Source organism: Trichophyton benhamiae (genome assembly GCF_000151125.1).
Source record: "Trichophyton benhamiae CBS 112371 chromosome Unknown contig00294.0, whole genome shotgun sequence".
Classification (NCBI taxonomy): domain Eukaryota; kingdom Fungi; phylum Ascomycota; class Eurotiomycetes; order Onygenales; family Arthrodermataceae; genus Trichophyton; species Trichophyton benhamiae.
Window position 1 is genome coordinate 85,590 of NW_003315087.1, and position 27,221 is coordinate 112,810.

The 27,221-nt window shown below is 48.0% G+C and overlaps 9 protein-coding genes across 9 annotated transcripts; 6 read left to right on the top strand and 3 right to left on the bottom strand.

Annotated features, from left to right (window-relative positions):
• Nucleotides 1-2,742: 2,742 nt before the first annotated feature.
• ARB_02381 (uncharacterized protein) lies at nucleotides 2,743-4,295 on the top strand (the record flags this gene model as incomplete). The annotated part of the gene is made up of 5 exons (XM_003011277.1): nucleotides 2,743-2,928; nucleotides 2,987-3,074; nucleotides 3,126-3,197; nucleotides 3,264-3,767; nucleotides 3,826-4,295. The coding sequence occupies 5 exons, from the start codon at nucleotides 2,743-2,745 to the stop codon at nucleotides 4,293-4,295; spliced, it is 1,320 nt and encodes a 439-aa protein (XP_003011323.1).
• A 1,955-nt stretch (nucleotides 4,296-6,250) lies between these two features.
• ARB_02382 (Gamma-butyrobetaine hydroxylase subfamily protein, putative) lies at nucleotides 6,251-7,837 on the top strand (the record flags this gene model as incomplete). Its single annotated transcript, XM_003011278.1, has 1 exon — nucleotides 6,251-7,837. The coding sequence occupies one exon, from the start codon at nucleotides 6,251-6,253 to the stop codon at nucleotides 7,835-7,837; it is 1,587 nt and encodes a 528-aa protein (XP_003011324.1).
• Nucleotides 7,838-8,100: 263 nt separating this feature from the next.
• Nucleotides 8,101-9,026, bottom strand: ARB_02383 (uncharacterized protein; the record flags this gene model as incomplete). The annotated part of the gene is made up of 2 exons (XM_003011279.1): nucleotides 8,101-8,181; nucleotides 8,253-9,026. The coding sequence occupies 2 exons, from the start codon at nucleotides 9,024-9,026 to the stop codon at nucleotides 8,101-8,103; spliced, it is 855 nt and encodes a 284-aa protein (XP_003011325.1).
• A 490-nt stretch (nucleotides 9,027-9,516) lies between these two features.
• On the bottom strand, nucleotides 9,517-12,316 carry ARB_02384 (OPT peptide transporter Mtd1, putative; the record flags this gene model as incomplete). The annotated part of the gene is made up of 7 exons (XM_003011280.1): nucleotides 9,517-9,789; nucleotides 9,858-10,739; nucleotides 10,788-10,972; nucleotides 11,073-11,372; nucleotides 11,431-11,520; nucleotides 11,585-11,954; nucleotides 12,014-12,316. 7 exons carry the CDS (start codon nucleotides 12,314-12,316, stop codon nucleotides 9,517-9,519), a joined length of 2,403 nt encoding a protein of 800 aa, XP_003011326.1.
• Nucleotides 12,317-14,987: 2,671 nt separating this feature from the next.
• Nucleotides 14,988-17,192, top strand: ARB_02385 (uncharacterized protein; the record flags this gene model as incomplete). The annotated part of the gene is made up of 1 exon (XM_003011281.1): nucleotides 14,988-17,192. One exon carries the CDS (start codon nucleotides 14,988-14,990, stop codon nucleotides 17,190-17,192), a length of 2,205 nt encoding a protein of 734 aa, XP_003011327.1.
• Nucleotides 17,193-17,546: 354 nt separating this feature from the next.
• Nucleotides 17,547-18,806, top strand: ARB_02386 (uncharacterized protein; the record flags this gene model as incomplete). Its single annotated transcript, XM_003011282.1, has 1 exon — nucleotides 17,547-18,806. One exon carries the CDS (start codon nucleotides 17,547-17,549, stop codon nucleotides 18,804-18,806), a length of 1,260 nt encoding a protein of 419 aa, XP_003011328.1.
• A 482-nt stretch (nucleotides 18,807-19,288) lies between these two features.
• On the top strand, nucleotides 19,289-20,390 carry ARB_02387 (uncharacterized protein; the record flags this gene model as incomplete). The annotated part of the gene is made up of 2 exons (XM_003011283.1): nucleotides 19,289-20,213; nucleotides 20,275-20,390. 2 exons carry the CDS (start codon nucleotides 19,289-19,291, stop codon nucleotides 20,388-20,390), a joined length of 1,041 nt encoding a protein of 346 aa, XP_003011329.1.
• Nucleotides 20,391-20,682: 292 nt separating this feature from the next.
• ARB_02388 (nitrilase, putative) lies at nucleotides 20,683-21,754 on the bottom strand (the record flags this gene model as incomplete). Its single annotated transcript, XM_003011284.1, has 2 exons — nucleotides 20,683-21,520; nucleotides 21,585-21,754. The coding sequence occupies 2 exons, from the start codon at nucleotides 21,752-21,754 to the stop codon at nucleotides 20,683-20,685; spliced, it is 1,008 nt and encodes a 335-aa protein (XP_003011330.1).
• Nucleotides 21,755-23,632: 1,878 nt separating this feature from the next.
• On the top strand, nucleotides 23,633-26,972 carry ARB_02389 (protein kinase, putative; the record flags this gene model as incomplete). Its single annotated transcript, XM_003011285.1, has 3 exons — nucleotides 23,633-24,529; nucleotides 24,694-24,995; nucleotides 25,055-26,972. The coding sequence occupies 3 exons, from the start codon at nucleotides 23,633-23,635 to the stop codon at nucleotides 26,970-26,972; spliced, it is 3,117 nt and encodes a 1,038-aa protein (XP_003011331.1).
• Between the last annotated feature and the right edge of the window lie 249 nt (nucleotides 26,973-27,221).

The following is a 27,221-nucleotide window of genomic DNA, read 5'->3' on the forward strand; positions in this document are numbered from 1 at the left end:
TGGAACCGACAGTTAACCTTCTTGGATGTTACCCTCGCACTGCGTAAACCCCATCCATCGTCCTTGTCGAGTCCGTAGGTTTGTAAGTAGCTTTTCGTTTTCTTTGTTCTTCTTCTTCCTCTTCGTGTTTCTTTCGCGATAAGAAGACGTCTTTCTTTTAAGGTATTAAGGTTGGCGTGCTGGGAGCGGCTCAGCCGCGGATGGCGCTTAAATAGAGCCGAAAGAGGCAAAAAGAGCCTCATCCTTGACCACCTACTGGTGACGCAGTTACATGTTGGAGCATCTCCTTTCTGTGGTTGCTGGTCTTGTTTTCTACGGAGGAAGCCCGGACGCCATTGGATGTGCTGGTGCAGGTGAGAACCATTGGATACAAATTTGACCGCTGCGCATATTACAACAGTTTTGAGGCCAGCTAATCTTTTGTATAGCAGAAATTCATCTTATATACTCGGGTTCAAAGACAATACTCAGTCACTACAATAGTTGTAACATCCTCCATTCCGTGGAGAGTTCTAGACCTAACACCAGGGACTCCCGAGCCGGGTCTTTGGTAAATGCTACCCAATCTGTGTCACCATGGGCCCAAGCTTGGCCAAAATTCAAGAAACGAGTGCACGATTCATCTGAGGGAGCGGGAGCTTGCGGAATTGTCTAGTCAGGCCTGCTGCAAATCTAATACTAAGCACATACATCGTAGTTGTGTGTAACATCGCTTTGCCTACAGCTTGCATAAAATATCTCCATTATTACTCCGTGTTCTAGAGAGTCATTCCTGCAGGATACAGGGAGAGGTTTGGGCAAGATATTGAGCACAAGCCGACGTGGTATGATTATCTTCTCCATAGACAAATCTAGAGCTTTGATAATTAGTTATGCACTGACCACGTTAATCCACCAAACCTTCTTTAACACAGTGGCAGTCCAACATTGGCTCATGAAAATTCTGTATTTTAGTAAGCTAATGTTGATAATGGTTTGGCCGGCGAGGCATGAAGGAAAGCAGCCATAATAGGATCCTATCCTTAGCCCGCTTTTCAGAAGATACCTAGCCGCAGCGGAAGATATGACTCTCCTTAAAGTCCCTATGTATAACTAGCCGGTTACTCCAGATTCCAGGCTCCATATCAGGCATCATAGTCAGTTACCTACACGGAAAGACAGCAGGACTGTATTGAGGTATAATATCACCTCAAGTCAGTAGAAAGTAAGGCAATGTAATGTCACTCTAACCTTTCTTCATCACCGTGCTAGTGTAGGTGTTGGTATGAATGCTTTTTGCAGGTCCATCTTGTGAAAAGAAATTAAGTTGTTAGTCAGCATTTAAGATAAATTCAACGAATAAGGTGATGTTTACTGTCAATTGACCAATGAAAAAAGGAAAAGTCTATTATACTATATATGACGGATTTTTTATTCGTTGAATTAACATGATAGGTCTCGTCCATTATATAATCAACATTTCCCACCGCCGACACTCATCTGGTAACTTATCGTGTGTTTTATGCATGTTCGTCGATGTATGGGCCTTGTTAACTCCATGCCAAACACTGCTCGAAATAATTCTACAATACTCCGTAGTAAGCGTTCGACTCAGGCAAACGGGATGTACGAAGAGGAGAAGACAGACTTAGCAAAAGCGTTGAGAGATGAGCCCCCGAGCGAACCTAAACCTTGATATTTCCCATCGCTAGGAACAGGATTGTCAAAGTGACAACAATTCCACGGTTTTGGCTTATCCACAGGGCCCTACGGAGTACTATTTCTCTTGTTAAACTGTACTCAGTACGGAGCACCCTTCCTCAATGCCCTTTCCAAGAAATACAGTGTCTCAAGACTCATAAATAGACCTATCTCTCATCATCTTTCCCCTGAAAAAAAAGGGGTTCAACCTATATTTTGACGGAACCTAGTAATGGGGCCACGTGACCCGCGAGCCATGGATGGAGAGGACCCGCGTCCGCCGAGTAAACAGAACAAGGCCGTTGTTGAAGCAGCGCCTGCAGCAGTTTATGCATAACCACTCGACCTGTAATCGCCCTCTGCACCTCGATAGAAGAGTAGAACGGTAGAACCGGCGGGAGGCAGAGGACGTCGGAGAGGGAGCACAGCGAGAAAGGAGGGCGTCTTAGTCAGCTTGTTTACGGGGGAGAAAAGCGCCCAAACCGGATTGGGAACTAGCGCGCACACGTCGATCCGTCGAAAGGGCGAAAGTCGCAGGGGAGGAAGAAAGCGCTCGACTTTCTCTTCCTCTTCTTCTTCCTCTTCAACATCTCCGTCTTCACAACAAGACTTCTGTCAACACACGAGACTCTCTCTCCCTCCTTTCTCCCTTTCTCTATTCTCCCCTCAGTCGTCATCACCATCCTACAGTCACCATGAGAGGCGAGGTACGTGGTCTGCTCGTTTGTTGTTGACGGGAACCCCTGACCCCCCCAAGCTCCCAAACACAGACCAACTTCTGGCTGCCCAAGCCGAGTCCACGGTCCCCCCATTACACGCCCGTCAACAGACACCTGTCTCCCTACTCCGGCTTCATGCTAACTGTCTGCTGTCTCGTCAATTAGGTCTGCCATCTTCACATCGGCCAGGCTGGCACTCAGCTCGGTAACAGTGCTTGGGAGTTGTAGGTTCACCGCCTTTCGTTACCCCCTCCCGATTGGGAAATTGGGCAGAAAAAAAAATACGACTCCAGCTCGTCTCGACAGCGAGGAGAGAGGACGATGGAGAGACGGTTCAGCATACATGGAATGGATGAGACTGACGAGAGACGCGTCCAGGTACCTCCTCGAGCACGGTTTGAAGGCTGATGGCCGTCTCGACCCCGAGGCCACTGATATCGGCGAGCCAGGCTCCTTCGAGACTTTCTTCACTGAGACTAGAGACAACAAATATGTCCCTCGTTCCATCTTCGTCGACCTTGACCCTTCTGTACGTACTGTGGCGGTCAATACTGTGCCATTGGGCTCTTGACTGACCGGATATACAGCCAATTGACGAGATCCGAACTGGTCCTTACCGCCAGCTCTTCCACCCTGAGATGTTGATCAGCGGAAAGGAGGATGCCGCTAACAACTGTACGTAACAACGCCAATCTCTCAGCCAACACTGGTACTAACTGGAAACAGATGCTCGTGGTCACTACACCATCGGAAAGGAGCTCGTCGACAATGTCATTGACCGCATTCGTCGTGTTGCTGGTGAGATTTAGCCCCTCCCTCGCGTGTGATTGGTCCGTGCTAAACAGTGCATCACAACTCATGCAGACAACTGCTCTGCTCTCCAGGGCTTCTTGATCTTCCACTCCTTCGGTGGTGGTACTGGTTCTGGTTTCGGTGCTCTCCTCCTTGAGCGTCTCTCCACCGACTACGGAAAGAAGTCCAAGCTGGAATTCGCCGTCTACCCAGCTCCCCGTGTCTCTACCGCCGTTGTTGAGCCATACAACGCCGTTCTCTCCACTCACAGCACCATTGAGAACTCTGACTGTACCTTCTTGGTCGACAACGAGGCAGTCTACGACATCTGCCACCGTAACCTCGACATCCCTCGTCCAGGATACGAGCATCTTAACCGTTTGATCGCTCAGGTTGTCAGCTCCATCACCTCCTCTCTCCGATTCGATGGTGCTCTCAACGTCGATCTCAACGAGTTCCAGACCAACTTGGTGCCATACCCACGTATCCACTACCCATTGATCAGCTACGCTCCTGTTGTCTCCAGCAACCGAAGCTCCCACGAGTCCTTCAAGGTCCATGACCTTACCTTCCAATGTGCGTATTTCTTCTACTTGTTCATCCTTTTGTCAACGATGCTAACACGTCTATATAGGCTTCGAGCCAAACAACCAGATGGTCGTTTGTGACCCACGCAACGGAAAGTACATGGCTGTTGCCCTTCTGTACCGTGGTGATGTTGTCCCACGCGACTGCACTGCTGCTGTTGCCGCTCTCAAGTCCAAGGCCTCCTTCAACCTTGTTGAATGGTGCCCAACTGGATTCAAGCTCGGAATCAACTACCAGAAGCCAATGCGTGTTCCTGGTGGCGAGCTTGCTCCCGTCGACCGCTCCCTTAGCATGCTGTCCAACACCACCGCCATTGCCGAGGCCTGGAACCGTCTCGACCACAAGTTCGACCTCATGTACTCCAAGCGTGCCTTCGTTCACTGGTACGTTGGTGAGGGTATGGAGGAAGGTGAATTCTCTGAGGCCCGTGAGGATCTCGCTGCTTTGGAGAAGGATTACGAGGAAGTTGCCAGCGACAGCTTGGACACTGAGGGTGATGAGGGTGCCGAATACTAGATGCTTCCTCTCAATCTCTACCTCGTTTTTGCCCTCTCTTTCTTCCTGGACCCTTTGAATTTTAAAAAAACCAAAATAATTAGGAGAATGGAGAATTGATATCCCACCCTACTACTTCTTGCTGTTATGCTGCGTCAATATCCCCATATCCTTGATTTTAATTTTGTCAATTAACACTATACCTTTTGCCCCTTTTTTGCTCAGCACGCAGATCACACCCATGCGGACACCTTGACTGTCACGCATTCCTTCTTTAGTATGCAGAGTATGCCATTAAGTGTTTTACCACGACGTACTGAAGGATCCGTCAACTAATAAATATACTTTATCTATTCTATTAGTTATTTTCCGACCATCGTCCTTATGTAGTGAAGCCAAGTTCAGTTCTTGAATATGTACAAAGGCAGCAAGATATTTTTCAACCTGTAACTATATGCAGGAACCCTGATACATAACCTGTTCCTTTATAACTAGGCCTCCTGCCCCCCAAAACGCCAGCATCTAACCCTCCCTGAGGCAAGACACATGATAGCTATTGATACAGTGGAACAACTACTCGGAATCCAGTTCCTTCAACACCGCCATCACCCTCTCATACGTCCACATCGTCACAGCACTTGCCGGTGCAGCCTTGATCAAACTCACCGTCAAGCCCCTGTACAGCCCCCTAACACCCTGTGTCCTCACAATAGTCCGGATAGTGCTTGCCACTCCGTGATACTCAGGTATATTCACATGCACATACTTCGACCTCGTCGGCCCCTGAACCTGCAACCGCTTCCTAACAAGATCCAGCGGAAACACGCCCGTCTTCGCCATAACACTCGCAACCATACCGGCTGTAGCATCTCCTGACCCAAAAGGCAAATCAACCCTACTGATCGGTTTCCGCAGCGCTTCATACGCAGCGAAAAACAGCCCCATGTATGGAACAACTTGGGCAACGGCCGCACTAACACCGCGGAAGAACCCGCCTGCTCCTTCATAGCGGTATATATCCCGCACAGAAGATACAAGGGAATTGTATACTTTGTTATTCCCCTGGGCTGCAAAGCGGGTACGTAGCAGGTCGAACGGGTACGTTGAAGCTGTGGCTACGCCGCCTGCCGCGGCGCCGCTTATAAATGATTCAACTGGGCTGGGGACTCGGTGTTGAGGAGGCAGAAGGTGTAGAAGTTGCGTGACGCTGCGATAGGCGGTGAATTGGATTCCGCCATAGCAGATGTAGAGGATTTCAGCGGGAATGTTTCCTTTCCAGAGACCCTGCGTGTGTTTATTAGTTTCAAAAAACGCGGAAGCGCGAGAGCATTGCCAGTTGAGACGACGTACTGTTATGCCTTCCTGCCGCGCTATAGCGACAAGAGTCGAGATGGTTCCCTTGTATATCGGGCCCTTGACATCACGGTGCGAAAGAGGATCAGACAGAGAATGGATCTGCAGTTGTAGCCGTATCTTTACGACGTCTAGAGGTGCGATGCAGAATCTAGATTTGTATCCATCAGTCTCACTCTTCCTGCGATTAAACACATCAGTGCAAATACCTCGAAACAAGCCCGGCTATGGCACCTGCGGCCACCACTTGAGTTCGATTGCCCTGTTAAAAAGACCGATTAGTCCGATGAAGCCTTGGAGCGCCATATTAAATATGATGCGATTCACTGCCTACCTCATCCTTTAAATGCTCACCACCCGCCGACATTCATCAAACAGCATCAAGAAAAGGGCCACAACCGGGGAAAATCCGCTAAAATTAAGACACAGGCGGCTCAAAGATCCGACTTTCACATGAAATCAGGAGCCAGAACGGACAGAAACGAGTGTGAAAAATGCCCCGGACAACCTGCTAGAGACGAAAGTCCGCCCAAGAAACTTTTTGTTGAGCTTTGAACTCGTTATTGACTCTAGTTCTGCTTATGTAAGGCAGTTGTTCATGCCGAGGCTTTCCTTTTCTCGAGATGCATTTCGAGGTTCGAAGCATCGAACTTCAACTACAGCATAGAGTACAACAACGCTCAGTGACCATGTTCGTGGCCGGTTCAAGGGCTTTGCGGCTTGTCTGCAGGCCTAGTAGGGCTGCGTTTTGCCAGCCAGATCCGGTTTCAGCCTCCTTCTCCCGTCGAGCACTACTGGATGTATCCAGATACTCCACAGTATCTGAAGCGGCTGAAGCCCAGAAGCCTGCGTCCAATGTAGCAAGCCATAACGGCACAAAGCCAACTTCAGTTGGTGATGCCTCTACAATTGCCTCTGAGAATGCCGGTGCAACTGCTGAATTGGCTCCTAAGAAGGGAGGACGAACATCTACCAAAGGGAACTACATTCGCTTCGTTCAGAGCTTGCGCGGGAGAACACCTAAGACTGTGGAAAAGGACAGTTCTCCAGGTTCTGCCGTTTCCTGGCGCCAGATGGACTCCCATATCCCAATCAAAGTCAATGGGGAGATAATATACTTCGAACCATTGCATCTCCGGGACTCCTGCCCTTGTGACCGCTGTATTCATCCATCCACAAAGCAGCGTACTTTTGAAACTGCCCAGATACCATTGGATATTACCGCCAAAAGTGTTATTGAGGGTGAAGACTCGTTTATAATTGAGTGGGCGAGGGATATTAAAGGATTTGAAAGCCATACTTCTACGTTTCCAGCAAGCTACCTCCAAAAGTTGACAACCGTGCAGTTAGGCTCCAAGCCTGCAGACCCGGCCTACTACTGGAACAAGTCAACATTTGAAAAGACTGACCATTGGATTTCCTATGACGATTACATGAACAATCCTGAAGCGTTTCGGTCAGCTATGATGCAGCTAAACCGGTATGGTTTACTGTTCTTAAGGGGCGTACCAGAGGACACGGAAAGTGTTTCCAGAGTTGCTACTCAGATCGGCCCTATTAAAAACACATTATATGGCCCAACTTGGGATGTTCGAAATATCCCAAACCCAAAGAATGTCGCCTACACTAATGTCGACCTTGGCTTCCATATGGATTTGCTATACCTTATCCAGCCCCCTGGCCTTCAGTTCCTTCATTGCATGAAAAATGAGCTGCCAGGAGGTGAATCTCTCTTTGCAGATAGTTTCTATGCCGCAGACGTTCTTCGCAAAACAAGCAAGCCTGACTTCGATTTCCTTGCTGACTCCTGGATGACTTTTGGATACGACAACGACAACCAGATGTACACTGCCACGCGGAAGATGATCAATGTATCTGGTAAATCCAAGGACAGGATCATAGATATAAACTATTCCCCTCCGTTCCAAGCGCCTTTTTGGGAGATTAGCAACGGGATACCCAAAAACACTTATACCCGTCGTGCCGAGTCAATGAAACGCTTTAAGTCCTTGCTTGAGGATAAGAAGAACATCTTTGAACTCAAGATGAAACCGGGAGAATGTGTCATATTCCATAATCGACGGGTTGTCCATGCTCGACGTGCATTTGGTAACGCAAATAATGAAAGTGGCGGGGACAGATGGTTGCGCGGCTGCTATATTGATAGCGATGTGGCTGTCTCTAAGTTTAAGACTCTGAATATATACTAATGATATATATGTTTATAATGATGGAGTTTACTCCGTCTTCCTATGCTGGAAGTGTATGATCTATATTTTATAGAATTATTCAAAATTTTGGTAATAACTGTAAGATAGCAAAAAGCCAGGTCAACGCTAATACTTAAACTTTAAAAAAATTCCATTATGCGAGGAATGTGAATATGGATTCTGAGTACACTGTATAACACGCATACAATTAACTGCTTAAAGTGGAAAATATTTGTAACACATGTTCAACGAAACTGGTGTATCTAAGTAGGTACTGCGGAGGATGTCTTTGGAACAGAGTAATCACGAAGGAAATCGGGGTTGGCTTCTATTTCTTCCTTGACCTGTGGAGAAAGCATAATTAGTACTTCGAAACTTCACTGAAGCGGTATGATAGAGAAAGAGGATATCTTACAATGTCCAGACCACCAACCAGCTCACCCCTCACCCATAGCTGTGGGAAGGTAGGCCAGTCTGCAAACTCCTTGAGACCCTGCCGTACATCGTCGTCGGCAAGAATGTTGAAAAAGCCGTATTTAACACTATTCTCTCGCAGAATAGAAACGAGTTGCCGGCTAAATCCACATTGAGGTACACTTGGGGTACCTTTCATAAACAACATCACTGGAGCCGCCTTTACAAGCTCCCCAATTCTGGCAAAGAGTTCCTCCTTCGACGAAGACTCTGGGGCGGCCGCACGACCGCTAGCTCCATTTGTCCCTTGTCCTGCAAGTGGTGGAGCCTGTGGTATCTGATCATTCTGCTGTGTTTCATCTATGTTTCTCGGAACGGCGTCAAGTGGTGGAGGAATAGATTGCTTGTCTGTTGCACCGGCACTTGAAGGGTCCTGGTAATGCTTCTCAATTGCCTCGCGGACTTTAATCGGGTTCGAGCCAGAGATGTTTTCAATGATTTTATTGTTCCGGCTTAGTACCACAAACGGAACGGCTGTTACTTCGTACTGCTCTGAAATCTCGGCGAGCTCCTCGGCGTCGACACTGATGAAGGAAATGGATGGTGGGGTGGTAGGTTTGTATAGAGAGGCAAGCGTTTGAAGAACGGTACGCATCTGAGTGCATGGGGCGGCCCATGGGGTGTGGAAGAAGAGTACAAGGAGTGCCGATGGGGGTAGAGACGATATGTGCGTTTGAAAGCCCGCCTCTGAAGTGATCTCGTGAAGGTCCGACATGGTGGTATTTCGCCCCGCGCGCTGATAAGCTCTTAGGTGGGATGGGTGTAGCAAGATAATCCTTTCGCCGGCTTTAGTTTTAAGCAGATGTCGGTTTCTAGTATTCAGATCAGCTCTTCCGATCACCCTTCGGCACCAAAATGCGAGTGTCCGAACTGTTCTCTCTTGCTTGGCTTTCTCTGCTTTGAAATAAATTGACAACTCTGGAGGTTTATTTTTATGGTTCTCAAGGATTGCGTTATCTGATTTTTTTTTTTTGGTGAAAGTTTATCGGAAAATACTTTATCCGGCTTTATCAGATCCTACCTCATTTGTCCATACATACAAATTGCGCCGTTCAAATTTGACAGGAAGGAAAGCATATGAGCAACATCGATGGGAAAAGGCAAAGAGAGAGAGGAAGAGTCTGCTCGTGAAGGGCACGATAGCACATAGGAAAGCATTTCAAAACATCACATTGGTGTCTGGATGGATCAACCCAACCCCTAAACTACCACGTTGCAGGGCCAAAGGTTTCGCCTTTCGCCAAAGGTTGTCGAATTGCCTCACCCAAGTTATCCAGTGTCTCCATAGAACCAGTATTACCCCACCAAGACGGGAACTTAGAGCCGGTCAGATTGATAGCTGCAATGACAACGATGGTCGAGATAGCCAAGCCTGCATCCAAGGACGCAGATGTGATGTAATTGAAGCGCATCCACCAGCCACGGAACCTATTGCGAATATACTTCTGGAAAACAAAGCCGACCATACACCATGCAAACTATTGATGAGATTATTGATGAGATTAGTATAAACACCGTCATTGAGATAATTTGAGCGAAGACTTACATAGTTCAATGGAGTGGCGGGAGGGATGTATAGTACACTGCCGAAGATGACAGGTGCGCTCAAAAATCGTGCGTTCGAACGAGGGAATATGCGGGCTAGTGCATAGAAGAGCAAAGGACTGAGTGCACCAACGATCCAGAAATACTGGAGGCTTGAGTAGAGTGCGTTGCCAGAGAACATACGTGCAGGGCCAATGACACCCCAGATCACAGACGCACCAAAGAATACTCTTCCCTGAGGACAGGTGAACCGGTTGGATTGGTGTGGCTGACAGATATCGGCGATGTTATCCAAAGCCCAGATCTGGACACAGAGTTGAACGATGCACGACCATATTGTGGCAACAAGCTGTCCCCAGAACAGTGATCGCGGAGGAACTTTCATGTAATGACCAAGTTTTAGGTCTTGTACGAATGAAAGGGCTTGAACCATGGTGATATAACCATATGTCTTGAACAACATCATGGCAAGTGGCCTTCCCGGAAGCATGTAGCCGATGATGTATTCGGTGAAAACATTCAATCCCAACTGGATATTTGTCGTTGCTTGAACCACACCGATGGGGATAGTCATGACGAGAGAAATGAGAAGGGCAAGTAGTAAAGCCCACCAGGTGAGGTGTGTAGGCCAGGCAAGAGCGGTGACAAGGCAAAGGGCAACACAAACTGCAAGAAGAGTTATGTACCACCACCAGGGGGCGTTCTTGTATTTCCTCATCATACGGGTGTGGACATCGTCCAGTTCGCCTCGGCTGTCCCTGATAACTGTCCATATGTGTTGTCCGTGAAATAGGGCAGTGTGTGTGACGACTGCTGCAATGGAGGCAAATGATAATCCATAAGTCAGGGCAAAAGTGGTCGATAGGAAGAGGGGAGAGTACGCCTAGTCTTAGTTAGATCAAGCATTTTAGTAAAGTCGGGGTAGTCTAACCTTGTATTTCTCCTCGTCAAGAGTGAAGTCAGGACTCAATATTCTCGAGACATTATACGGCTTTGCCATGTTGTCATATGTAGTTGAATCACTGATAGGGAGGTACTGCGCATACCAGTGGTTGGAATAGTGCAGTCCACAAGTAACAAAGATGAATAAGCCAATAGTTCCAATAAGGGTGTTTCCTATCGCATGCCAAGGGGCAATTAAAGGGCTTTGGATGTAACCTAGACGAATAACTAGTTAGCTTACGGTCGGGAGCATGAGGTAAAAGCTATCACATACCTGTCACCTGAGTCCAGTCAAAAGTTATGGGGATGAGTGAAAGGCCGGTCCAGCCACCAAATAGTTGATTGAGGATAACGTTTTTCGGCTTTATAAAGGTAACAATGGCAAAAACACTTAGGCACGGGGCAATTACGCCTGGGAACCAGTACCAAAAGAAAGACCCCAAGAAAACGTAAAGGAAATATCGATAACGTCCGATCTTCCATCCATTGGTTTCGGCAGGATTGGTTGCTGATTTATCGTGTAAGGTGTAGATGAACGTAGCACTGACCAGGTCCTGTGGCCAAATCATGGAAGCTGAGGAAGAGTCAATTCTAGGTCTGCCAGAGATAATAGATAATTATACTTCACATACCTGGCTCAACTAGGACTTTGCGAACAATACCAGCTATTCCGAAACCAACGATTTGGGTGCTAAGAGCAAGACATACGTAAAATCCCCAGCCTAGTTAAACGTTCCGCGTTAGTGCTGCATATATCGTATTGGAAGCATGGTATAATCAACTCACCGTAGTCAGTGTGATAGAAAGCTTTTAGTGCCTGGATAGTATCGGTAAAGTATGCAACACCGTTACCGAACGACGCATTGGCCATGACAACAATCAATACATGTTCCTTGACATTGAATGGACCTGGATTGGTGTTCCATTTCAACCCAAAAGTATTGAAAGTTCTTGATGGTATGATTTTGGCCCAAGCAACACCAATTGGGTACGAAACGAGTAGAGCGACAACCGAAGTAATGATAATGGCCGGCGCTCGGAGAGAAAACAAACTGTTGAGCCCAGAGCCAATAGTCGTCAAAAGCATTCCAATAGCCCATGCCCGAAATGTACTTGCAGGGAGCTCCTCGTCGTAGTTTCGCACAGCAGCCCTAACCTTTCAGAATGTTAGATTCGAAACAAACAATGGATTGAGCTGATCTATGAATGACATACCTCTGGGTAGGGGGAGTTGTCAATAACTCTGTCAATGATTTTACTCTGCGCATTGGAGTCGTTCAATGCGGTGGCAGTTGCAACCTCATCAAGAGTATCATCCCCGAGGTTAGGGTCCCATTTGTGGGTGCGATGGTACAGGTCCAACCTCCTGTTTGCTTCAACATCGGAAATCTCTATCCCTGTGGACTTTGCATTCTCCTTCTCCGAAGAGGACGTAGTTATAGCATGATCAATGGGCTCTCCAACCGTATTCTCTGAAGGAGAAGCCTTCCCGCGAAGGAAGGGAATGTTTAAAGGCATTCTCGGCAGGCAAATGGCCGAAGGAGAGAGGTGTAGAAAGACAATGACGAAAGAATGAGGGACATAGATGTCAAACGGTCCGTCGAGTTCAGAGGAGCGTAGACGGGTATCATATACCCGGGTAGAAAAGGAAAGCTGCAACTGCTACCCTAGGGCCGTTCTCATATCACCCATTGTACTTTGATATCACCCCGATGTAGCTTTAAGCATTGTATATGGCGCTAGGAGAGACTTAACCAACACGAATGTAGGTAGTGCAGTATCAAAGGCGGGGTCATAGATGCTGGGGATATAGGATCCAAAAAGGATCAAATTGGGAGAGACCCTGCTGGCCATCACGTCTGTTCTCGTGTCCGAACCCCCAGTCCCTTATTTCCCCCAAATGTGCTCTTGAGTCCACAACAGGGGTGGCGGTCCGCGGAGGACATCTCAAAAAAGCATGTATGCATTTTTTTGTCCCACAAACCATGATAAGAAGGCGGGTGCAATGTAGCTAGTCAAGATGTTCCCACTTTCTTATCGTCAGATACTGGGCGGGTATTCGACGATCGTCGATGCTCCTGATACTGGTAACTGGAGTTTGCATATGTGGCTAGATAGGTAGGCAACATGGCTCAACAGACGAGAAAGCAAGCCGTTGTCACTCCATATGCCGGTTACACATGGGTAATTTACATTGGAGTTGCGTTAGGTCTGAGCTCAGCGTCTTCTAACGAGGCCTAAGGCAACAAAAGGAGGATAGGAGATTAATCCCTGAGGGTTATTTCCCCAGATACGCAGGGGTGTCCTTTGGACCTTTGGTGCGGTCACCCGACAACTTAAATCGTCGAGGAAGGAGGCAAATCGCAACAGCCCCTGGACGGCTCGGGCTCGCGTAGAGGTAAGGCAAGGCCAGGGTTGGCGTCAAATGCCGAAGCTTTCTGGAAACCTTGCTTTTCTGTTAGTAATGAATATAAGAGGTGTGTAAGTTGCGTGACCTTGTTGATCGGTAGGACACCTATATTCGATGGGCAATCGACTCCCCAGCTTTGTTAGCTAGCAGTATGCGGCCGATGTGCGTTTGCCACTGTTTCACTATCCCAGGGTTATTGTTGTCGTTACTGAAACCAAAGAAGGATTCTTTAACTAACGGGTGGGAGGTTTAGCGAAAATGCCACTGATGGACACCAAGTAACAATCCGCGTAAATTAATAGAAGGTTTCACAAGACAATACCTCATCTGGATGGGATTTATCGCAGGACCGGGGTTTTGCGCCACTTCGAAGACGGCAGGCTGGTAATGCCCAACGTTTGTTCTTCCCCACGGGGCTTCCACTGAATGGCTCAAATTCCCCAGCATCTGAACTCTGAAGTCCATTGGACCGATCGACGAGGGGGACAGAGAGTAGGAAAGCTGGGATTTCGGGTGTATTTTATCTAAATGTTATACAACCCATTAGCGATGTTAGCTTGGAACAGATGAATGCAACCATCCCAGGTCACGATGGATTAATTTGCCCATTACGGCGGAGTAGGGAGATGACCTCTAGAGAGGGCACAACACCGATAATCCCTGTAGGTAGATGAGGCCTAATGCCTTTCGCTGCAGATATAAGGGATTATACTATGTATTCCATAGATTCAGGCATAGTCCAGATGTACCCCTGTGAAACATACATGGCCTTTTCAATCCGACCAATCGTCGCGGCACCATCAGGTAATCATATGGGTGTGTGTGGTTCCGGGCACGTTCAATTGTCCCGTAGTTGCAATATTACCAGCTACTTCCTTCGCATGACATGCGCAGCCGATGCGCATGGTGTACAACCAAAGAGGGGTTGGGAGGTGTCAACGTTTTGGGTGAATCCCAGTTGTAAACATGCAGGATCTTCCGTACAGGCCAATAGCCCAGCATTTTCGCCTTTAGATCACTGCAGTTGCTTGCCTTTGCATCCCAAGAAGGAGGAAGAGGACGGGGCATTTTGCATCCCTGACCTCGCAGCCAACCTTCAAGGCAGAGAAGCAAGCTAAGACATATCCTTAGCGCAGGAATTGGCTCAAGGGTCCTTTGTTGAATTTCACATGCAGCTCCTGCTTCCTGATAACAGAGGCAGATATCGCCCACTGATAGCGAAGATGAATTTGGATTCCACCGCTGTACCGGATTGTTCACCAATGGTGGCTTAAGTGCTTGCGTAGCTATCATTCGTAATGATATCCTTGAACGGCCGCGTTCCCCTAGCCCGAAGCGCACCTAGGCATGCTGAACGGGCCCCTTCCAGACAATCAGCACCGAGCAGGGGTTTTAAGTATCCCATATACTTCATTCCAGTCCACCAGCCGTGCCGTGTTGCTTATCCCGCTCAAGCGTTTGGAAGTTCGTGTACGCAGAAGTAACAATTTCGCGGTTGAAGCCAAAAAAGAAGAAGAAACGAAAAAGAAACGAAGGAAAAGCGGAGATTTAGCACGTGATATGTACTTAGTCATCTTACTTAGTCATCATTTCGTCTCTTAATTTTTCTCTTTTGGACGTTCGAGATGCGACTCTGGAGAAGTCAAAGAGACGAAGACGCAGACGCAGACGCAGCGAGAGAGATACGTGTCTAGAAGACCCATGCCCAGAGTCCAAACGCTGCGGTACACACATGCTACCCCTGACGCTGCGGAGCATTAACGATTAGGAGGCCTTGAGATGGGAAGAAAGCGGAAACATGACGATGTTGCTTCAGACGACGCGCAGCCAGACGGCTCAGCTGTAACTGCTGCCACCAGTCATGGCGGCAACGGCTTTGGCCTAGCGGATACGCTATCTCTCCTTCGTGACGGTGACGGACCTCGAGAGCCAGCCTTGCCCAAGGACACCTCAGGCGGAGAAGGAAAGGACCAGACTGGGGGGTGGCAGATGGTTGACCACACGTCGAAGAAGCGAAAACGAATAGGAAACGAGAAAACAAAGTACCCGACCTTGACATATGCGATGGGTGGCAGACAGTCGTCCATCAAAATTTCAGACTTACAGGGATTGTTATTGTACTGTCTTGCGGATGCTGTTGCGCCGCAATGGATATCAGTAAAGCACTCTGGACATGTAAGAAAAGTTGTTATGCTTATGGTCCCGGGTCTGGAGCTGGGAATGTTCGATGGATCAATCCCGTTGTCCAAGGGGGCAGAAACGCCTACCCCTGAGGTAACCGCTGCCGCAGCTGACAATAGCCAATCTGGAGAAGACGCAAAGAAATCCAGCGAGTTTGAACGCTGGAAACGTGGGGTGTCTCCCATCAGTGAGGAAACTTCCCGCCAGTTTGCTCCCAGAGCTATCCATAGGGATAAGTTGCCAGAGGCTTTATCGCCTCTTGCAGACATGTTTCCGCATGTCTGGCCAGTCAAGTCCCCTGGAGACTCAAAATACAACAAGGTTCATTCGCCCCTTCAGGCGATCTTAAGATCTTCCTTGCCTAAATCTAAGGAAAATAACAACAATAATAACAAAAAGTCCAAGGGTCCCGGAAATTGGGTATCCCAACGGACACCCATTACCACTTTTCTGAGCACACTTGATGATCTGATTGAACATGAATATCCTCTGCACCCTGCGCTCTTCAGTTCAGCTGAGGAAAGAGACAAAAATGCTCGACTACGCGCCATGAATGGGCAATCCACTGAACATGGATGGGTGGATACTCATGTTGACGATTTTGCTCAAGGTGCTGTACCTGATCGTGATATAGCGGAAGGCAGCGTAACCGCTGGCCGCGATATTTTTGCTCTTGACTGTGAAATGTGCATCACTGAAGGTGGTAAATCTGAACTCACCAGAATTAGTCTTGTCTCATGGGACGGTGAACGAGTCCTAGATGAGTTCGTTAAACCAGAAAACCCCATAATAGATTATTTAACACGCTTCTCTGGTGTTACTAAAGAAAAACTCGATCCAGTTACTACGAATTTATCCGACATACAACAGAAATTACTTAGAATTTTGACGCCTCGCTCGATATTAATTGGACATTCTCTTAACTCCGACCTCAACGCCTTGAAACTAACACATCCGTTCATCGTCGATACAGCCTCTATATATCCGCATCCACGAGGACCGCCTCTGAAACCAAGTCTCAAATGGTTATGTCAGAGGTACCTAGGAAGAGAAATCCAAAAGGGAATGGCTGGCCATGACCCGGTTGAAGATGCAAAGGCAGTATTAGATCTTGTGAAGCAGAAATGCGAAAAGGGTGAAGCGTGGGGTACTAACGAAGCTTCAACCGAGAGTATCTTCCAACGCCTTGCCAGGTCTTCAAGGCCAGTAAAATCTTCCGGCCCTGTCTCACAAGGAGGAAGAACAGGAGCAGTGGTCGACTGGGGCAGCCCTGAACGCGGTTTTGGTGCCCAGGCCAGTGTCACTCTAGGCTGCGCCAATGACGAAGAAGTTGTCAAATCAACCAAGATTGCTGTCAGCGGAGATCCGACGGGCAAAATAGTCTCGGGGGATGGTGTTGACTTCACTTGGGCACGACTGCGCAATCTGGAAATCTCCCGAGGGTGGTGCAACCGCATTCCCGGTGCGAGCCAAAATAACCAATCCATCAATATATCAGATCAGGATATCATTAGCCCGGCAAACCCAGACGAACTTGGACGGGCTGTTGCTAAAACCGTTTCTTGTATAAAAGAGATATGGGACCATCTACCTCCATGTACGCTTTTCATTATATATTCAGGCACTGGCGACCCCCGAGAGGTAACACGGCTACAGGCTATGCGCAGAACTTATAATGAGGAGTTCCGAAACAGAAAGCCTTGGGATGAACTCACCGTGAAATGGACGGATACTGAGGAACAGGCATTAAAACGCGCCTGTCAAGCCGCAAGGGATGGATGTGGACTTATGACTGTAAAGTAAACCCTGGATAGAGTACCACTTTTGTATAAATATACTATCTTGATAGCCTTCAATATTTTTGAATATTTTTCTCCCCCGATATCGTCTCAATGCCGCTGATGTAGTTAGTAAATCATGTCATTGCTGCAAGGAGGCAAGTTAAGTTATGCTTATATAACCAGGATGCGTCCGTCGCGTCTTCGCTTTTCGAGCATTTGAACTTCGACCAACAAAATGAATATTTTATGACATTCTTACTTATACTCTACTAATGGGAGGGCTATGCCGTGGACAAGACTCCAGTGAACAGTTGATTTGCGTTGAAAATTTTGCTCTCCATTAATAAGAATTCGCGGAGCGGGAAGGGAGGCCAGCATGGCGAGGATCCAGGCTCCCGCAGCACTGAATCATGCAGGTGAGCGCGAAGAGATACCAGGTCCATCGAAAGACGGCATTTATAAAACCTTGACGGTGATATCCGCGGCTGTCAGTGAGTTATCTCGCGCAGTCCAACAAATGCGCGAACAGTTAAATGGGTTATCTTCAGCATGTGCGGGAAATCTGGGGCTTCCGAAGTTAAACAATCCGGTTGACCAATTTGAGATTTTCGCCATTGCCATGAAGGAAGTACAGTCAAAGTCATCTAGAATTGAGCAGTTGGAACAAGAGAACCGAGTGTTAAGAGACAAGTTGGGTGACTGTGAAAAGGCTGGTGAAAGGAGCGAAGGGTTCTCCCAGTTTATCCCCATCAACCGTAATGAAAATGGAGAGAGATTCGTGCCTAGTGATGCTCCCAATTTGAATGGGAAAAGGTCCTTAGTAACTCTCCCTAGGGACCTCAGGCCTCATGAGGATAATAGCACAATTGCAACTGGCGTGATTCCCGCGTCTACAGATGCCACAAACCAGGAAGCGGATCCGGCACTGAATTCCAACCAACGGATTGGTATTGATGGCCTGTATCTTGAAATTGAGGAGATCCCAGAGTCTTCTAATGCACAGGTTAATGGTGATGATTTATCGCAAGAGGATTCTCCAGCTATGAACGACGCTACATTATCGAAACTACCTGCTGAAAGGCCAAGGACACGCCAGAACCCGGCGAGGCGCCGACAGGGCTTGAGAACAGAGAAGGTTCTTGAGCAGGTTACTGGGAATGAAACTCGACCTACTCGCCCTCCCTTGGTTGCGCAGAATGAACATTCCAAGAAGGCTGAAAACAGTGCGTCGTTAAGAAAGGAGCAAGCTACTTCCTCTGGAGACGAGAACTCTACCAAGACTGGAGGCCGAAAACCCGGGGATCTTGCGCATACCGAAACTCCCAAAGGCTTAGAAACGTTCACCCCAAATATTGCCCGAGATAAACGGCTTCGCCCACGCCGTCAGTTGATGAAGCGAGGTCGAGGTCGGCCGAAGGTGATTGCTTCCCAACAGCCGCAGGTTGAAATTGTCACTTCTACAAGCCCACCTCCCATCACAGGGAGACCAGATGTCAATCTGAACGATTTAGAAAATAGGGAAGATGCCTCAAGTGCGAAAAACGAGGAAGACGAAAAGAGACGAAAGGCCGAAATTGCTGCGCGAGAGCTTCTGGTGCAAGCCGCAATGCAGCGAGAGGAAGCCTATACGCTGTAATTTGGCGATTGATATCGTGTAGGATATTTCTTATATATAAGTTAGACGATTAAGTGTTTACATCCGTTGGTTCATCAATATCGCGGCTTCCGGTGTTCCCTCGGCTGTCGGGGGTGGGGCTGGTATTTACGGCGGGCTTACCAACTGCGAACTGCCGATGAGTAACAGCAAACTCGACAATACGAGACCTGCATGACTGTTTCTGTGCCAACTCACTGTGAAGAATGAATAGAGGACTGGGAGCAGCAAGGCAACTGTGCAAGTCACGATCGATTCACTCATATTACGCTAGAATATCATTAATTGCACAGAGACCGCAGAGCCGGTATATTTCTGATCATCGAACCATGCAATCAGGGAACGCATGGCAGGCCCCAGGAGAGGCAGCCTTCGACTTTCGCAGTTAGTTGGCCCGATCTCTCAAATCGAGACTTGATGCTGAATTTATGACAGGCGATGTCATGACAAGGCCGACGGTTTCGATGTTGGAAGCTATCACAAACACATCTCTCGGCGATGATGTGCTGCAGGAAGATGCCGTGACTTGCTCGCTGGAGAAGTCTGTTGCCGAGTTAACGAATCATGAAAGTGCTCTGCTGGTGATGTCTGGAACCATGGGGAACCAGGTGGCTATCCGAACTCATCTGACACAGCCGCCGTACGCAGTTCTGTGCGACCACCGCGGCCACATCATTAACTATGAAGGAGGAGGTGTGTCAACCTGGACCGGAGCCTATGTCAAGGGAATTGTGCCCAAAAATGGAAGGTATCTCACTCTGGAAGATATCATGCCCCATGCCGTACTGGGTAACGATATACATGGCTGTCCGACACGGGTGATCAGCCTTGAAAATACCCTGGATGGCATGATAATGCCGCTTGATGAGATGAAACGGATTTCTGAGTGGGCACATGCAAATGGGCTGAAAGTGCACCTTGATGGAGCTAGGCTGTGGGAAGCCGTTGTTGCTGGAGCTGGAAGTGTTTCTGAGTTCAGTTCTTTGGCAGACAGTGTCAGTCTTTGCTTCTCGAAGGGTCTTGGTGCTCCAATTGGGAGTGTCCTCGCTGGGTCGAACGAGTTCATCCAAAAAGCCCGCTGGTTCAGGAAGACGATTGGCGGAGGGACTAGACAGTCCGGTATTATCGCTGCCGCAGCACAAGTTGCTCTCAATGAAACATTTGGCAGTGGGCCAAATGGCAAAGGTGGAAAGCTACTTGTAAGCCACGAAATGGCTAGAAAGATTGCAAAGTTATGGACCGAGAAGGGCGGAAAGCTCAAAAACCCAGTGGAAACCAACATGGTGTGGCTTGATCTCGAGTCATGCAAGTTGTCAAACGAAGACTGGATTGAGATCGGCCGACAGCATGGCTTGAAGTTTCTAGGCGGCCGGCTTGTGGTACACTACCGTAAGTATCTTGTGCAACCCCGGCTTCTTAATAACATGGAAGTAACTAACATGTAATACAGAGATAAGCGAGGGGGCTATTGCGAAGTTGGACAAGGCTATGGACTCTGCAATTAGCGGTAACTTCACTCCGGCTGCTAAGAATGAAAAGAATGGACAATATTGCGGCCAGGCATAAGATGTATCCACCTTTGATTTTTTAGCTAAATAACCGACCTGAGTTATTCGCCGGGCTTCTTGAAGTAGCAGTAATAAAATCACGCTGGGCCTGGGGTACATATTTATGACTGTAAGTGCATAGTATTTTCGTCGAAAATTTTTAAACATTTATCCCAGTTGTTTGACATTCAACGACCTTAGTTCATGGACCATGGCTTATTCTTTGTGATGGTAGGCTCTCACGGAATATTAAGGAAATTGTTCCATTCTCTTCAGCTTTGTAATGATAGCTCTTGACCAAGGTAAGCAAATCAAACATCCTGCTCGGGTTCTCTCTTTGGCACCACGCAGCCCTTCTGAGCCTTATCGACTCCCAACCACAGGAGGTCTGGGCGGCTATAGTGTCCTACCACATCGATGAAGCCCTTGTTCATAACGACTCTCGCCATGTCCAAATCAGCATAAACAATACCCTCGGCTGCAGGATTGCCATCAGCCAACGGTTTTGTCAACCTACGGCCATCCGGAGCAATGGCGGCGCTGTGTCCACCACCTGGCTCCTGGAAGAGAAGCCCACCCTTGGTCTTCATGCCCTCGATTCCCTCCTCATTGCATACGGCTGTGCAATGCAGGACATAGGCACCACCCTCGATGGCATGAGTTTGACTGAGATTTTGACACCCCTCGGCGCTCATACTCCATAATGCCGGGGCATCAACACCAGGGTGAGGGTCGATTGGCGGCCACATAGCAATATGGATCGCTTCCTTTTGCGAATATGTGTGGTACTTAAGCAAAGGCAGTGCGTGCTCCCAGCAAGCCAAGGTTCCAACCTTGACAACACCGATATCGCCTCCAAAATCAACATCTGCAACATTGGTGAGATCTGAGCCAGAGCCGTCTCCGAATACGGTACGTTCCATGTGAGTAGGCTTGATCTTTCGGCGATGCATCAGCAGTTCACCTTTGGGAGAGATGATTGCCTGGGCGATGTAGACGCTATGGGTATCGATTGCTTCGACAAAGCCAAGTACAACTGCGATGTTGTTCTCCTTTGCTGCCGATTTGATAGTATTCATCTCAGCAGAGTTAACGGATAGCGAATTTTGTATGTACTTGGTGTTGATTATTGGATCGACTGGCCGTTGCCTGCAATAAGAGTATAGTTAGCAATTGTGTAATATCTTCAGGTAATATTCATTGAGAATCTAACCAAATCCATCCTGGGTAACCGGGAATCCAGCATTCAGGGAATGCAACAAGCCTTGCATCGCCCTTTGCTGCCTCAGCTATGAGGTTGACGGTTTTCTCAACACTCCCAGCTAGGTCTAGCCATTTAGGCTGTGCCTGGGTAATGGCAACTTTCAAAGCAGGGCCAGACATATTGGAATTGTCGTTAATATTGCACTGATGGATGGAGGAGGAAGTTGGGAAAAGGGGAGTTCACTATTGAAAGTGGGGGATTGTAATCCCGCCCAGCCGCACTGACGCAGCTGTGGAATCTACCAATCAGTTGCACAACGGTGGAGTGAATGCTTGGTATACATATCCATCTCCAAATAAATGCAAGGACAGGGAGTGACCATATCTTGTCGCTCCCATTTTATAAGTAACTGCTCTATAGCCCTCTTTTGCACATGTAAGACATGTATCCCTCCAGGTCTCCTGGGTGCTGGAATACCGATAGCTTGTTGAGGAGTGGGAGTTCGTAGGTATTATTTCTAGGACCAAGTCTTGAGGAAGATAATTAGCAAGAGGCTTACAATTTTATTGCCTAAAACTCCCGTACTGGTCATGATTGCAGGGGGTCCAATCTCACGCAACGAAAGCATCATTATTTTTCTACATGGCAAGCAAGGCTGTATCAATTGCATGTGCCGTTTGGGTACTACATACTTCCATTGAGAAATATGTCATACTAGAGATTAAAGAGCCCCGGGTACCATTACAACTAAGTCGCGGCACTCAAGTGATGTGAATCAATGGTAAGGCGCCAGTGAACTCAGGTATGATCAGCCTTGCCCAGCTGTCGGAATGAAAGCGTTGCTGATGAGGCGGAAATTTAAGGGAAATGGTCCGTGCGAACCCATTGACCCACAAATAGAATTAAGCAGTGTCATGTGACTGTCAAGCGGCAAGTCTAACCAAAAACCGTTAGCCCAGGCACCGAGTGGGTGTAACCCAATCACGCTGGCCGACGCGGCTGCTGCCACTCCGACATGTTTTTCCGCTCTCCGCAACTTTGGAAGGGAAAACATCGAAAGTTTTGGTTTAATGTTTTGAAACGAATTCTGGGGTCTGAGATGGCGCTGTTTCTTCAGCCTCTCGCTTCAGCCTATTGAGACGACGTTGCCTTCTGCGTGCCGTTCAGCGTTCTTTTGGTTGTTGCTCTGTCGCATGTGAGTCATCAATGCTTTCGTTTCTGTCTGCCGTGCGAACCACTGGGTGGCAAATGGACAGGGCAGGCTACGTATACATGGATTTCTGTCGCTGACCAAATCTTCTGTTCATGACTCGCTAATCAGACTAAATTTATTTCATTCACATAGATTTCAGCCTTCCTGCCTTTGTCTACCTTGATTTTAGCTGCCTGCTGTTGCCTTGCACCCGCATAAATACCGAGAGCCCTTGTGACGATCTAGCAGGCTTCACACCACGTACCTGCCTTTGAGTGAGAATCCAAACGGTACTCCTCCAAGGCTGAGCGGGATTCGGGAACGTGGACACTCCGCAGGATACAACTGGCAAATAACAGTGAGCTCGTAAAACTGCAGCTCCTGGCCATAACTCATTCATCTCCCCGTTTTGCGAGCCAGACCAGGCAGAAAGGCACCAACAGCCTTGGCTATTTAAACCACCCTGCCTCATTTGGACTATAAAAAAGGGTTAGTTTCCCCTGTGTTTTGTCAGTTGATATTGCAGAGCCTGCTTTACTTCGGAAGCATTACGTCCATTGTTGGGTCCAATGGGAACAAATAGTGTCATCTTAAAGTATTTCTTTGTACACTGCACTGCCATTGTATATCATCTTAAACTGACGGTTCGTTTGAAATTACACAGTAAACTCAACGAGGATATGCCTCGAGATTGTACTTCTGAGGATTTGTAACCCTCCCACGCGCTACCGACCCCTTCTGCGACACAACAGTTTGGTGATCAACGTATTCCGGTAACCAGGTGGGCAGAAATACTTGCGATAACGCCGCACTCTATTTCTATTGAGCTCAGTCTCTGAGGGAGTTAACTCTAGAACTTATCCTCATGGACGAAGAGACCCAGCCTTCGACCCAACCCTACGCAGACCCCCGTCGCAAGGGTGTTAACAACTCCGGACTGAGCCAGCAAGATGTAGCTGATATTATATGTATCCTGCATCCCAACTCTCCTGCTGCACATAAATCAGCCTCTATCACCGCAGACCGCAATCCGCAGCATATTTTGCAGCGAGATGAGTTTGACTCTGACCTCGATGCTTGTGAATCAACATATGACATCGCATTACGGTTTTCTTCATTGGTGAAAGATCCGAGCATGGGTTTCTGCTTTGGTCGAAGTTCAACACGAAGCGATATCATATTTTATCCTGATCATAGGGTGTCAAATACACATTTTCGCATATATCTGAAGACCGATGGCATTCTCATGCTTCAGGACACCTCTACCAATGGGACCATCGTGGACGGGAAATCCATACGGAGAGATGGCGGAGATAACAGCCCAACAACTCAAATGCTTATGTCTGGCTCCGTTATCCATGTCACTGGGAACGATCTAGCTTCAGCTATAAAGTTCGTCGTAAGGATACCTGCCCGAGACGAACTACAGGCACAGTATACTAGGAATCTTACCTGGTATCTTAACCGGATTCGTCAACTTAGCACAAAAGTGGGCGATGTTGGGCGCGGGGAGATGCCTGCTCCCGGGATTGTCGTTGCTCACACTAACCACTCTCATGGGATGCATTGGAACGGTGGAGCCAAGTACAATGTGACTGGCCAGATTGGGAAGGGAGCATTTGCAACCGTCTATAAGTTGGCAACCAAGAACGACGGTGCTGTATTTGCTTGCAAAGAACTGGATAAGCGCCGTCTCACGAAGAACAACGTTTTAGACCACAAGGTTGACAGCGAAATGAGAATCATGAAAGACTTGGACCACGTATGGAGCCCCCCTTATACCAGATATTGAGTTGAAATAGATACTGACATATATCATCACAGCCTAATATTGTACGCTTTCATGATTACTTCGACTTTAATAACCGCTGGATTTACATTATTATGGAGTACGTTGGATGTGGAGAGCTTTCCAGCTATCTCCAGAGCGCTGGGCTGCTACCTGAAGATCAAGTGCAGAAAATTTCCCGACAGCTACTTCATGCCTTACAATATCTTCATGCCCGGAAGATAACCCACCGGGATATAAAGCCAGATAATATTCTCATTTCTTCTTATGACCCGTTCATTATTAAATTATCAGACTTTGGATTATCTAAGGTCTCACAGGAGGAAACCTTGATGAAAACCTTTTGCGGAACTCTTCTTTATTGTGCACCGGAAGTCTACCCGGAATATGATACCTATAAACATCACCTGCCTCGCAAAAGGCGGCGACCGGGCGACCCGTAAGTATTGCACCAGGCCAAGAAAATAGCGAAGCTGAGGACTAACTTTCATGGCATAGCTTACCAAGAACGTCACCGTACGACCAGTCAGTTGATATGTGGTCGTTTGGAGCAGTAGCGTTCCATATTCTTTCAGGCCACCCACCCTTTATGGGCCGTGGAGATGACAGGGGAGCCCAAATGTTACGAAATATAATGACTACAGAAGCAGATTATTCACTGCTAGAAAATGTTGGAGCATCGGAGGAAGCAATCGATTTTATATCCAGGCTGCTCAACCGCGATCCCAAGGCTCGACCAAAAGAGCCAGAATGCTTTCGACACCCATGGATCGCTGAGGTTCCTGATGAATTTGAGTACGAAGAAGTTGGAGAACCTATCCAAACCGGCCCTCTTACTGAACTTATTGCTGTACCAGAGCTCAGCGAGGAAGAAGACCAGGATGATAAGGATGTCTGGGCTCGTGCATGGTCTCTAGAGCGAGAACTAGAAGACAAGAGAGAGGCATATTATAGGCAACAGGACGTCGAAGCAGAACAGAGGTTATCGTCTTCTGACCAAAATGCCAATGCAAAGAAACCCCGTGTGACATTGGAACAGGACATTGAGGAGAAGCATGTCCAGCATGTGGATGATGTCCGGTATCCCTCCCTCCCGCAATTGTCGAGCTACCAATATGAAGCCAAAGCCGAAGTGAAATCTTCACCTAATGGGCCCCGGCTCTTTGGAGAGATCACTCCATCCCTTATCAAGAGCTCCGGAGTGCTTGGTGAGGATTACTCTGAAGATATGGATATAGCGGGGCTTGGCGAAGATGACGCCGATGACTCTAGTGATCAGTACGTGATATCTAACGAAGGCTCAAGTCTGAGTAAAGACATTTTCGCGGAAGTTGGCCAGCCACACCCGCCACTTACGATGAGGCCACCACCGCCGCCGAAAGCTTCAGATCCAAGTTTGATGGGGGCCGAATCATTAGTCGGCCATCTGCATATGCGTTCTGCTGGCCAGAATGGCATGGCATCCGGTGGGCGGAGCGACGATGATACCGACATAGGGAAGCCGCTCGATGGGGATTCTCAGAATAGCAAGAAATACGCTTCCTCCAACGGAATGGCTAAGGGAAACTGGGCTGAACTCAAAGTTGGAACTGGTCCAGATCCATTCTCTTCAACAAATAGACATTCGCCATTAGGTGATAAACTTACGTCTTATAGATCAGTCCCAAGAGATATGAACAGCAGTGTTGAAACGGACAAACCACGTAGCCCTGCACCAAGCGAAAGGACAGGTAACCAAGATGAGATTCCAAATGAACTTGCATGTACCATTGACGAACGCACCGGACTCGAAGTCCCTTCTCAATCACAACCGAATCAGGACATTGACGCGCACGCTGAGGAGGACAAGGAGAAAGGGAACGGATTCGTCAAGCCTGTTGCAATCCTAGGAAAACTGACGCCCCTGCCTGGATCCATCCTTGATCAGCCAATCCGACTAGAGTCACGGATGACATCCTGGGGTCGAGGAACACAAGCGACCATCCGCCATCCAGACTCTATGGACTTTCGAATTCCTTCGTATGCTCTTGAATTGACCTTCTGGGCACCATCAATCGAAGCTCGAATCGCTGCTGGAGAGGATTGGCTACAAATGACTGACGTTGTGACGCTGATATCCACAAAGACCAGCCAGTGTATATGGGTCAATGATGTTGAGCTACGCAAGGAATCCCGGAGCAAAGACGCATTCTTGTTCGGGAGGATATATACCGGCGACATCATCACAGTGTATAGAAGCAAGGACCAGTTTCTACGCTTCCGGTGCGAATTCTACCACGGAAAGAGCCGGTTGGAAAGGCCCGCAGGCGAGAAACGGTTCTTGATAGAAGAATCGCCAAAGTCCTACTGCAATACTAGAACAGAAGGCAACCCGGCATCCAAATCAGAGCGGTCACCTGTAGAGGCGTCAGCCTGAAGCAACAGCCCTATCATCAAAAGCGCTGTCGCATGTGATATGTCTGCATGAGCGGCCATCTGGAAGATTTCTTTTTGCCATCTAGTGTCTCTACTCAATTATGTCACTGTCCTGTCCATCCCATTCCAGTCTGATATCTGTTTTATATTCACCTACCCATTCACCAAATAATTCCAGCCACCATACACTGAAAGCACCTTGACAGCCATCCCAACGCAAATGTGAAGACACTTCAGAAGATAATTAAAT